The 12,783-nt window shown below is 57.1% G+C and overlaps 1 protein-coding gene across 1 annotated transcript in view; it reads left to right on the top strand.

Moving 5' to 3' along the window:
* Positions 1 to 12,237, top strand: part of MROH1 (maestro heat like repeat family member 1) — a gene marked incomplete at both ends in the record, with an annotated part of 39,123 nt that extends 26,886 nt beyond the window's left edge. The window contains 4 exon segments of the mRNA XM_077490494.1: positions 5,211 to 5,318; positions 5,647 to 5,766; positions 7,032 to 7,154; positions 12,091 to 12,237. Coding sequence (XP_077346620.1) covers positions 5,211 to 5,318; positions 5,647 to 5,766; positions 7,032 to 7,154; positions 12,091 to 12,237 — 498 coding nt within the window.
* Between the last annotated feature and the right edge of the window lie 546 nt (positions 12,238 to 12,783).

Below are 12,783 nucleotides of genomic sequence, written 5' to 3'. Positions count from 1 at the left end.
GGGAGGGAGGACCATATGGACTGTAGTATGTATGAGAGGCACCAGGGGGCGATGGGGAGTGATGACCGTATGGACTGTACTATGTATGAGAGGCACCAGGGGGCGATGGGGAGTGAGGACTGTATGGACTGTACTATGTATGAGAGGCACCAGAGGGCGGAAAATATCCAGAAAAAACACATTTCAAAAAAGTTATAAATTGATTTGCATTTTAATGAGTGAAATAAGTATGTGAACCCTTCACATAACATGACTTAGTAGTTGGTGGAGAAACTCTTGTTGGCGATCACAGAGGTCAGACGTTTCTTGGAGTTGGCCTCCAGGTTTGCACATCTCAGGAGGGGTTTTGTCCTCTTTGCAGATACTCTCCAAGTCATTAAGGTTTCCAGGATGATGTTTGGTAACTCAAACCTTCATCTCCATCCACATATATTCTATGGGATTAAGGTCTGGAGACTGGCTAGGCCACTCCAGGACCTTCATGTGCTTCTTCTTGAGCCACTCCTTTTGTTGTCTTGGCCGTGTGTTTTGGATCATTGTCATGCTGGAAGACCCATCCATGACCCATCTTTAATGGCCTGGCTGAGGGAAGGAGGTTCTCACCCAAGATTTGATGGTACATGGCCCCGCCCATCGTCCCTTTGATGCGGTGAAGTTGTCCCCTTAGCAGAAAAACACCCCCAAAGCATAATGTCTCCACCTCCATGTATGACGGTGGGGGATGGTGGTCTTGGGGTTATAGGTCCTCCATGTATGACAGTGGGGGATGGTGGTCTTGGGGTTATAGGTCCTCCATGTATGATGGTGGGGGATGGTGTTCTTGGGGTTATAGGTCCTCCATGAATGATGGTGGGGGATGGTGGTCTTGGGGTCATAGGTCCTCCATGTATGACGGTGGGGGATGATGTTGTTGGGGTCATAGGTCCTCCATGTATGATGGTGGGGGATGGTGTTCTTGGGGTCATAGGTCCTCCATGTATGACGGTGGGGGATGGTGTTGTTGGGGTCATAGGACCTCCATGTATGATGGAGGGGGATGGTGTTCTTGGGGTCATAGGTCCTCCATGTATGACAGTGGGGGGGATGGTGTTCTTGGGGTCACAGGCAGCATTCTTCCTCCTCTAAACATGGTGAGTTGAGTTGATGACAGATCTGGATTTTGGTCTCCTCTGACCACAACCCTTCCCCCGGTTCTCCTCTGAATCATTCGATGTTCATTAGTGATCTTCAGAGGGACCTGTACATGTGATTTCCTGAGCGGGGGGACCTGTACATGTGATTTCCTGAGCGGGGGGACCTGTACATGCGATTTCCTGAGCGGGGGGACCTGTACATGCGATTTCCTGAGTGGGGGGACCTGTACATGCGATTTCCTGAGTGGGGGGACCTGTACATGCGATTTCCTGAGTGGGGGGACCTGTACATGCGATTTCCTGAGTGGGGGGACCTGTACATGTGAATTCCTGAGCGGGGGGACCTGTACATGTGAATTCCTGAGCGGGGGGATCTGTACATGTGATTTCCTGAGCGGGGGGGACCTGTACATGTGATTTCCTGAGCGGGGGGACCTTGCGGGGGCTGCAGGATTTCAGTCTCTCACGGTGTAGTGTGTTACCGATTGTTCTCTTGGTGACTATGGTCCCAGCTGAGATCATGGAGAAGATTCTCCGGTGTAGTTCTGGGTGGATTCCTCACCGTTCTCCTGATCATTGATCCTCCACGAGGTGAGATCTTCCATGAAGCCCCAGACCGAGGAGATCCATCGTTATTTTGCGTTTCTTCCATTTGTGAATAATAATCCCACCAACAGTCGTCACCTCTCACCAAGCTTCTTGCTGATGGTCTTGTAGCCCATTCCAGCCTTGTGGAGGTCTCCAATCTTCTCCCCGACATCCTTGGACAGATCTTTGGTCTCCATGGTGGAGAGATTGGAATCTGATTGATCGCTACTTTTATACAGGTAACAAGCTGAGATTAGGAGCACTCCCTTTAAGAGAGTTCTTATCTCAGATTACCTGTATAGAAGAGACCTGGGAGCCAGAAATCTTGGCGATTGATCGGGGTTCACATACTTATCTCACTCATTAAAACTCAAAACAATTTCTAACTTTTTTTAGATTGTAAGCTCTAACGAGCCGGCCCTCTGATTCCTCTTGTACCAAATTGTAATGTAAATGTAATGTCTGCCCTCCATGTTGTAAAGCGCTGAGCAAACTGTTGGCGCCATATAAAACCTGTATAATATTATTATTATTATTATTATTATTATTATTATTATTATTATTATCTTTTATGAAATGTGTTTTTCTGGATATTTTTGTTGTTGTTCTCTCACTGTTTTAATAAACCGACCAATAAAATTATAGAAGATCGTTTCTTTGTCAGTGGGGCAAACATACAAAATCAGTATCAAATTAAATATTTTTTTTCCCTCTGAGAGGCACCAGGGGACGTGTGGTGTGTGTGTGTGGCGGTGCGCTCCCCGCAGTGTGTGTGTGGCGGTGCGCGTGTGGCGGTGCGCTCCCCGCGGTGTGTGTGTGTGTGGCAGTGCGCTCCCCGCGGTGTGTGTGGCGGTGCGCTCCCCGTGGTGTGTGTGTGGCGGTGCGCTCCCCGTGGTGTGTGTGTGTGGCGGTGCGCTCCCCGTGGTGTGTGTGTGTGGCGGTGCGCTCCCCGTGGTGTGTGTGTGTGGCGGTGCGCTCCCCGTGGTGTGTGTGTGTGTGTGTGGCGGTGCGCTCCCCGTGGTGTGTGTGTGTGTGGCGGTGCGCTCCCCGTGGTGTGTGTGTGTGTGTGGCGGTGCGCTCCCCGTGGTGTGTGTGTGTGTGTGGCGGTGCGCTCCCCGTGGTGTGTGTGTGTGTGTGTGGCGGTGCGCTCCCCGTGGTGTGTGTGTGTGGCGGTGCGCTCCCCGCGGTGTGTGTGTGTGTGGCGGTGCGCTCCCGCGGTGTGTGTGTGGCGGTGCGCTCCCCGCGGTGTGTGTGTGGCGGTGCGCTCCCCGCGGTGTGTGTGTGTGTGGCGGTGCGCTCCCCGCGGTGTGTGCGCGTGTGGCGGTGCGCTCCCCGCGGTGTGTGCGTGTGTGGCAGTGCGCTCCCCGCGGTGTGTGTGTGTGTGTGTGTGTGGCGGTGCGCTCCCCGCGGTGTGTGTGTGGCGGTGCGCTCCCCGCGGTGTGTGTGTGGCGGTGCGCTCCCCGCGGTGTGTGTGTGGCGGTGCGCTCCCCGCGGTGTGTGTGTGGCGGTGCGCTCCCCGCGGTGTGTGTGTGGCGGTGCGCTCCCCGTGGTGTGTGTGTGGCGGTGCGCTCCCCGTGGTGTGTGTGTGTGTGTGGCGGTGCGCTCCCCGTGGTGTGTGTGTGTGTGTGGCGGTGCGCTCCCCGTGGTGTGTGTGTGTGTGTGGCGGTGCGCTCCCCGTGGTGTGTGTGTGTGTGTGGCGGTGCGCTCCCCGTGGTGTGTGTGTGTGTGTGGCGGTGCGCTCCCCGTGGTGTGTGTGTGTGTGTGGCGGTGCGCTCCCCGTGGTGTGTGTGTGTGTGGCGGTGCGCTCCCCGTGGTGTGTGTGTGTGTGTGGCGGTGCGCTCCCCGTGGTGTGTGTGTGTGTGTGGCGGTGCGCTCCCCGTGGTGTGTGTGTGTGTGTGGCGGTGCGCTCCCCGTGGTGTGTGTGTGTGTGGCGGTGCGCTCCCCGTGGTGTGTGTGTGTGTGTGTGGCGGTGCGCTCCCCGTGGTGTGTGTGTGTGTGTGTGGCGGTGCGCTCCCGCGGTGTGTGTGTGTGGCGGTGCGCTCCCGCGGTGTGTGTGTGGTGGTGTGTGTGTGGCGGTGCGCTCCCCGCGCTGTGTGTGTGTGGCGGTGCGCTCCCCGCGCTGTGTGTGTGGCGGTGCGCTCCCCGCGGTGTGTGTGTGTGTGGCGGTGCGCTCCCCGCGGTGTGTGTGTGTGTGTGTGTGGCGGTGCGCTCCCAGCGGGGTGTGTGTTTGGCGGTGCTCTCCCAGCGGTGTGTGTGTGTGGCGGTGCGCTCCCCGCAGTGTGTGTGTGTGTGTGTGTGTGTGTGGCGGTGCGCTCCCAGCGGTGTGCGCGTGTGGCGGTGCGCTCCCCGCAGTGTGTGTGTGTGTGTGTGTGTGTGGCGGTGCGCTCCCAGCGGTGTGCGCGTGTGGCGGTGCGCTCCCCGCGGTGTGTGTGTGGCTGTGTGTGTGTGTGTGTGTGTGGCGGTGCGCTCCCAGCGGTGTGTGTGTGTGTGTGTAGCGGTGCGCTCCCAGCGGTGTGTGTGTGTGTGTTTGGCGGTGCGCTCCCCGCGGTGTGTGTGTGTGGCGGTGCGCTCCCCGCAGTGTGTGTGTGTGGTGGTGCACATGTGGCGATGCGCTCCCCGCGGTGTGTGTGTGTGTGTGTGTGTGGCAGGGCGCTCCCCGCGGTGTGTGTGTGTGTGTGGTCGTGCGCGTGTGGCGATGCGCTCCCCGCGGTGTGTGTGTGTGTGTGTGGCGGTGTGTGTGGCGGTGCGCTCCCAGCGGTGTGTGGCGGTGCGCTCCCAGCGGTGTGTGGCGGTGCGCTCCCAGCGGTGTGTGTGTGTGTGGCGGTGCGCTCCCAGCGGTGTGTGTGTGGCGGTGCGCTCCCAGCGGTGTGTGTGTGTGTGTGTGGCGGTGCGCTCCCAGCGGTGTGTGTGTTTGGCGGTGCGCTCCCAGCGGGGTGTGTGTTTGGCGGTGCGCTCCCAGCGGGGTGTGTGTTTGGCGGTGCGCTCCCAGCGGGGTGTGTGTTTTGCGGTGCGCTCCCAGCGGTGTGCGCGTGTGGCGGTGCGCGTGTGGCGGTGCGCTCCCCGCGGTGTGTGTGTGTGGCGGTGCGCTCCCCGCGGTGTGTGTGTGTGTGTGTGTGTGTGTGTGTGTGTGTGTGGCGGTGCGCTCCCCGCGGTGTGTGTGTGGCTGTGTGTGTGTGTGGCGGTGCGCTCCCAGCGGTGTGTGTGTGTGTTTGGCGGTGCGCTCCCCGCGGTGTGTGTGTGTGTGGCGATGCGCTCCCCGCGGTGTGTGTGGCGGTGCGCTCCCCGCGGTGTGTGTGTGTGGCGGTGCGCTCCCCGCGGTGTGTGTGTGTGGCGGTGCGCTCCCCGCGGTGTGTGTGTGTGGCGGTGCGCTCCCCGCTGTGTGTGGCGGTGCGCTCCCCGCTGTGTGTGGCGGTGCGCTCCCCGCGGTGTGTGTGTGTGGCGGTGCGCTCCCCGCAGTGTGACGGTACATCTTCTCCTGTGGTGTTGCAGCTCCTGGCGGACTCTCTGCAGACGGTCGGTGATGACGGGTGGACCTGCGATCTCTCCCAGGAGATGAGGAAACAGCTCAACACCTACAGCTCCTCCACCATACAGAAGGTAAGTGACCGTCCCATCCTCCACCCACAATCACTAGTCATGTCCCTGCACTGATATGTCTGGGGGGAGGACACCACATGGCGTCACACTCGGGTTGCTAGGATTGGATAACGCTTTGATTCTGCGGCCTTGCATGAAAGTCTCACTTCTCCCGCCGCATTCACATGATAAGTAAATTAATACAAAATCCAAGGCTGAGCGGATCCACCAATCACTGAAGTGTCCTTCCTCTCCGCCCATCTATATGCACACTCAGGAGGTGCCTGGTGCACTGGGGGCAGCCAGCAGGGGGCGCCATTGCTTCATGTGTCTTCTGCTCTCTTCTCAGAACTTTCTATATAAGTGTATTGGGGCCACACTTGGAGCATGCTGCAATCGGGACGTGGTGAGGAAAGGGCTGCAGGACCTTCTGACCAACGCCCAGTACCAGGAGGAGTCCGAGCGCGAGGTCAGTGCACCCCCCTCCCCCATTCATTATCGCTGCTTGTATATCAATAAATATTCCCCTCCCATTCTACCAAGCACCATAGAGGACCCGCCCCCTCCCATTCTACCAATCACCATAGAGGACCCGCCCCCTCCCATTCTACCAATCACTATAGAGGACCCGCCCCTCCCATTCTACCAATCACTATAGAGGACCCGCCCCCCTCCCATTCTACCAATCACCATAGAGGACCCGCCCATTCCATTAGACTAATCACCATAGAGGACCCGCCCCCTCCCATTCTACCAATCGCCATAGAGAACCCATCCCCTCCCATTCTACCAATCACCATAGAGGTCCCCCTCCCATTCTACCAATCACCATAGAGGACCCGCCCCCTCCCATTCTACCAATCGCTATAGAGGACCCGCCCCCTCCCATTCTACCAATCGCTATAGAGGACCCGCCCCCTCCCATTCTACCAATCGCCATGGAGGACCCGCTCCCTCCCATTCTACCAATCGCCATGGAGGGCCCGCCCCCTCCCATTCTACCAATCGCCATGGAGGGCCCGCCCCCTCCCATTCTACCAATCGCCATGGAGGGCCCGCCCCCTCCCATTCTACCAATCGCCATGGAGGGCCCGCCCCCTCCCATTCTACCAATCGCCATGGAGGGCCCGCCCCCTCCCATTCTACCAATCGCCATGGAGGGCCCGCCCCCTCCCATTCTACCTTTTTATACATATAACTTTCCTTTTTTTTTTTTTTTTAACCATTACTTTGTAAGGTCTGCAGCTCAGACCATCAGGTTCTCTTTGTGGATTGTTAGGTGAAAGGAAGGGAGTTTCTGTCCTTAGCACACCCCTCCCACTGAGGGCAATGAGGAGGTCTTTACCCCCTAGTCACCCTTCCATAGGTCAGTATTTTTATGTCTCTGCCCCTCCCACAATGAGATTTCCCCCAGTAGTTTGTGTCTCTGCCCCTCCCACAATGGGGAGATTTCCCCCCAGTAGTTTGTGTCTCTGCCCCTCCCACAATCGGGAGATTTCCCCCCAGTAGTTTGTGTCTCTGCCCCTCCCACAATCGGGAGATTTCCCCCCAGTAGTTTGTGTCTCTGCCCCTCCCACAGTGGGGAGATTTTCCCCCAGTAGTTTGTGTCTCTGCCCCTCCCACAATCGGGAGATTTCCCCCCAGTAGTTTGTGTCTCTGCCCCTCCCACAATGGGGAGATTTCCCCCCAGTAGTTTGTGTCTCTGCCCCTCCCACATGTCCTCCTTTCTCTCAGGGTCTGGCAGTTGCATTTGGGATTTGCTCCGCCCATCACCTGGATGAGACGTTGGAGAAGTTGTCGGAGTTCTTGAAGTCGGACATCATGAAGAAGAATGTGAATTTCTTCAATCTGTTCAAGGTACGGTCATGTGACCCCAGGGCCCTCCACTCTGCAGAGGTTGGTGTGTTATGGGTGTTCTTTTTTTTTTTTTTTTTTTTGTAATTCCTTTATTTACTTTTTCAAATAAAACAGTTTCACAGTCCAAAGAAAAATGACAATATTCAAAATAAAAACAGAGACAGGAAATGGATACAGTTCGATGAGATAACAACAGCATCGTCAAATATTACATAGCATATGACCAATCCCCGGGTCGTGCACTCAGTGAAATACGCATAGGGATGAGACTAGGTATCATGGCCAACTGTGCACTACTCTGAGGGGAGCTATCTGACCGTAGTCCCAGCGACCCACTGTTACCAGCGGGGCCACCAGGATAGTGCTGTGAGAGACTTACTTAAACCTGCCAAGGAGGATCGTCCCATAACCAGCTAGGCCAAGCCGACTGGCATAACTGGTAGATTAAAGAAGGCAGGATATTCAAAGAATCTGGATGGGCCGGCCTAGGGCTGGGGGCGTCTCAGGGAAAGAAAAAAGGACAACGGATGCGGAAAGGCAGGATGGGAAAGCTGGGGGAGAAAACAGAGAGGGAGAGAGAGTGGTGGCGCCTCTCAGCCAGAGGGTGATTCACACTATAAGGATTAATCAGGCAAAGCAACCTCGCGGAGGTAAGCTTCCGTGTAGATGTAGTATTGCCATGGACGCCATGTCTCCCGGAAGGCCTCCTCCCGCCCACGCAGAGTGGCAGTAAGATCTTCCATGTTTCTGATGTCGTTCACCTTGGCAAACCACAGAGATTTAGTTGGCGAAGTCTCCGATCTCCTGTTCTGGGTGTTCTGATTGGTCGGCGGGTCTTTTGGGATTGACATGTATAGAAATGTCTGCCCAGCATATGACTGTAATATACAGCGGGCGGGGAGGAGGATGTGCGGCACACTGGGAGGAGGATGGGTGGTGGGAGATGGTGAGGGATCTTCCGTCCTTCCTGTAGGTACACAGAACCGGGGAGATGGTGAGGGATCTTCCGTCCTTCCTGTAGGTACACAGAAATGGGGAGATGGTGAGGGATCTTCTGTCCTTCCTGTAGGTACACAGAACCGGGGAGATGGTGAGGGATCTTCCGTCCTTCCTGTAGGTACACAGAACCGGGGAGATGGTGAGGACCTTCCGTCCTTCCTGTAGGTACACAGAACCGGGGAGATGGTGAGGATCTTCCGTCCTTCCTGTAGGTACACAGAACCGGGGAGATGGTGAGGATCTTCCGTCCTTCCTGTAGGTACACAGAACCGGGGAGATGGTGAGGATCTTCCGTCCTTCCTGTAGGTACACAGAACCGGGGAGATGGTGAGGGATCTTCCGTCCTTCCTGTAGGTACACAGAACCGGGGAGATGGTGAGGACCTTCCGTCCTTCCTGTAGGTACACAGAACCGGGGAGATGGTGAGGGATCTTCCGTCCTTCCTGTAGGTACACAGAACCGGGGAGATGGTGAGGGATCTTCCGTCCTTCCTGTAGGTACACAGAACCGGGGAGATGGTGAGGACCTTCCGTCCTTCCTGTAGGTACACAGAACCGGGGAGATGGTGAGGACCTTCCGTCCTTCCTGTAGGTACACAGAACCGGGGAGATGGTGAGGGATATTCCGTCCTTCCTGTAGGTACACAGAACCGGGGAGATGGTGAGGGATCTTCCGTCCTTCCTGTAGGTACACAGAAATGGGGAGATGGTGAGGGATCTTCTGTCCTTCCTGTAGGTACACAGAACCGGGGAGATGGTGAGGGATCTTCCGTCCTTCCTGTAGGTACACAGAACCGGGGAGATGGTGAGGACCTTCCGTCCTTCCTGTAGGTACACAGAACCGGGGAGATGGTGAGGATCTTCCATCCTTCCTGTAGGTACACAGAACCGGGGAGATGGTGAGGACCTTCCGTTCTTCCTGTAGGTACACAGAACCGGGGAGATGGTGAGGACCTTCCATCCTTCCTGTAGGTACACAGAACCGGGGAGATGGTGAGGACCTTCCGTCCTTCCTGTAGGTACACAGAAGCGGGGAGATGGTGAGGACCTTCCGTCCTTCCTGTAGGTACACAGAAGCGGGGAGATGGTGAGGGATATTCCGTCCTTCCTGTAGGTACACAGAACCGGGGAGATGGTGGGGACCTTCCGTTCTTCCTGTAGGTACACAGAACCGGGGAGATGGTGAGGACCTTCCATCCTTCCTGTAGGTACACAGAACCGGGGAGATGGTGAGGACCTTCCGTCCTTCCTGTAGGTACACAGAACCGGGGAGATGGTGAGGGATATTCCGTCCTTCCTGTAGGTACACAGAACCGGGGAGATGGTGAGGGATCTTCCGTCCTTCCTGTAGGTACACAGAACCGGGGAGATGGTGAGGATCTTCCGTCTTCTCCCTGGTTGTGATTTTGGGGGTCATTCACCAGCCCCGATCTCATACATTGACGTTTGTTCTGATTGGCCGCCATTGTGGTACACAGCGATCTCCCTGGGCTGGTGGTTCCGGATCCATTCCGGCGTTGATCCGTGTCTTTGTCGGCGCCGTGTTGTTTACATGCTGGCTGTCCCCCCATCCCCCTACCATCCTGGTTACGCTCCATGCGGGGAATGTTAATTCGATCTTCAGACCTGACTCTAATGAACATAGCAGATCTTCCATGTTTGGGGGTGGAAAGATGGCTGCCATTTCCTCTCCCAGGGATTGGCCAATGCGCTTCCTGCTCATCGTTTCAGCAGAGTATTATGTTCCCTCTGGAAGGATTTGTTTGTGTTTTTTCCAGGGGGGAGGGGTCAGCGGGGACGCAGGAATACGGGGGCGTCGGATCTGTACAGGAACTGGAACATGTGTTTGGATTGTGGTCACCGGCTCACCTTGCGAAGTGCGGGGGGGTGGGGGATCATTGCCGTCTGACAACTCACACAGGTGTCCTTAGGATGTCATATCAATGCCAGGGGCCCCAATGCCGCGGGTACTGCCCCCTCCCTGCGCATGATGCCAAAGATCACTTCCAATTCGCTGCAACTCATCCCATAGATCAGCCACCTTCACCTTTCCTGTATGTGGCCCCCAATGTCCGTGGGGATGGGGGGGGGGGGTCAGTGGTGGTCAGCCTAAGAATTATAGAGGGATGCATATTGTCGCACCTCAGCACCCCAACATTTTGGTCTTTCTGCATTTTTTGCAGCAAATTGCAATGCACACCGAGGAAGATAAGTCCAAGAACCCCCGGCATTGGTGTCAGTGGAGGCAGTTCTAACCCCCGGCATTGGTGTCAGTGGAGGCAATTCTAACCCCCGGCATTGGTGTCAGTGGAGGCAATTCTAACCCCCGGCATTGGTGTCAGTGGAGGCAATTCTAACCCCCGGCATTGGTGTCAGTGGAGGCAGTTCTAACCCCCGACATTGGTGTCAGTGGAGGCAGTTCTAACCCCCGACATTGGTGTCAGTGGAGGCAGTTCTAACCCCCGGCATTGGTGTCAGTGGAGGCAGTTCTAACCCCCGGCATTGGTGTCAGTGGAGGCAGTTCTAACCCCCGGCATTGGTGTCAGTGGAGGCAGTTCTAACCCCCGGCATTGGTGTCAGTGGAGGCAGTTCTAACCCCCGGCATTGGTGTCAGTGGAGGCAGTTCTAACCCCCGGCATTGGTGTCAGTGGAGGCAGTTCTAACCCCCGGCATTGGTGTCAGTGGAGGCAGTTCTAACCCCCGGCATTGGTGTCAGTGGAGGCAGTTCTAACCCCCGGCATTGGTGTCAGTGGAGGCAGTTCTAACCCCCGGCATTGGTGTCAGTGGAGGCAGTTCTAACCCCCGGCATTGGTGTCAGTGGAGGCAGTTCTAACCCCCGGCATTGGTGTCAGTGGAGGCAATTCTAACCCCCGGCATTGGTGTCAGTGGAGGCAATTCTAACCCTTGTCTTGTGTCCCTCCTTGTCTCGTGTCCCTCCGCGTCACCCCTTGTCTCGTGTCCCTCCGCGTCCCCCCCCTTGTCTCGTGCCCCTCCGCGTCCCCCCCCTTGTCTCGTGCCCCTCCGCGTCCCCCCCCCTTGTCTCGTGCCCCTCCGCGTCCCCCCCCCTTGTCTCGTGTCCCATGTCTGACTGCCAAGCACATGAGCTGAAATTCAAATTTCTCGTGGAGTTGCTGACTCTACTCCCTGATGTGCTCCCCCGGCATTGGTGTCAGTGGAGGCAGTTCTAACCCCCGGCATTGGTGTCAGTGGAGGCAATTCTAACCCCCGGCATTGGTGTCAGTGGAGGCAATTCTAACCCTTGTCTTGTGTCCCTCCTTGTCTCGTGCCCCTCCGCGTCCCCCCCTTGTCTCGTGCCCCTCCGCGTCCCCCCCTTGTCTCGTGCCCCTCCGCGTCCCCCCCCTTGTCTCGTGCCCCTCCGCGTCCCCCCCCCTTGTCTCGTGCCCCTCCGCGTCCCCCCCCCTTGTCTCGTGCCCCTCCGCGTCCCCCCCCCTTGTCTCGTGCCCCTCCGCGTCCCCCCCCCCTTGTCTCGTGCCCCTCCGCGTCCCCCCCCCCCTTGTCTCGTGCCCCTCCGCGTCCCCCCCCCTTGTCTCGTGCCCCTCCGCGTCCCCCCCCCCTTGTCTCGTGCCCCTCCGCGTCCCCCCCCCCCCCCTTGTCTCGTGCCCCTCTGCGTCCCCCCCCCCCTTGTCTCGTGCCCCTCCGCGTCCCCCCCCCCTTGTCTCGTGCCCCTCCGCGTCCCTCCTTGTCTCGTGTCCCATGTCTGACTGCCAAGCACATGAGCTGAAATTCAAATTTCTCGTGGAGTTGCTGACTCTACTCCCTGATGTGCTCCAGCACACACGGCTCGTCTGCCATGATGCTCTACTTCCCCGTGATGCTTTTTAGGTTTTTACCTGAGCGTTCCTGCCAGCGGGTGGAGCAGAGGGGTGGGGTCAGACAACTGAGGACCAATCCGCTGAGCTGTATCTTGTGTGTTTCAGGATCGGGCGGACGGAGATCTGGAGAAGATAAAGAGCGCTCTGATCCTGTGCTATGGATATGTGGCGGTCTACGCCCCCACAGAGCTTGTACTGCCACGAATCGAGTCCGACATCCTACGGAATGTCTTCCTTTACTTCCACACCAAGGTGAGAGCCTGCGGAGGGCCCCTGATCACCGGATCCCTTACATCCTGATATGGGGACCCCAATACAACCCCAGTCTTTTCATTATTGGGTCTCTGAGGAGAATCTCAGCCTTCCCAACATTGGCCCCAGCCCCTTGTACCCTATAGAAGAGAACCCAAGCCTTCCCAAACTTGGGCCCCAGCCCCTTGTACCCTATAGAAGAGAACCCCAACCTTCCCAACATTGTCCCCAGCCCCTTGTACCCTATAGAAGAGAACCCCAGCCTTCCCAAACTTGGGCCCCCGCCCATTGTACCCTATAGAAGAGAACCCCAGCCTTCCCAAACTTGGGCGCCAGCCCCTGGTATTCTATATAGAAGAGAACCCCAACCTTCCCAGCATTGGTCCGAGCCTTTGGGACTCTAAAGAAGAGAACCCCAATCTTCCCAACATTGAACCCCAGCCCCTAAAGAGACTCTCAGCCTTCCCCAAACTGTTCCCCATGCCCCTAGTACTCTATAGAAGAGAACCCCAGCCTTCCCAAACTTGGGCCCCAGCCCTTGTACCC

This window comes from Lithobates pipiens, unplaced genomic scaffold (genome assembly GCF_037356315.1).
Source record: "Lithobates pipiens isolate NorthernLeopardFrog02 unplaced genomic scaffold, aLitPip1_a1.2 Scaffold_19, whole genome shotgun sequence".
Lineage (NCBI taxonomy): Eukaryota > Metazoa > Chordata > Amphibia > Anura > Ranidae > Lithobates > Lithobates pipiens.
The sequence above is the reverse complement of the archived record's forward strand: the minus strand, read 5'-3'. Positions and strand labels throughout refer to the sequence as shown.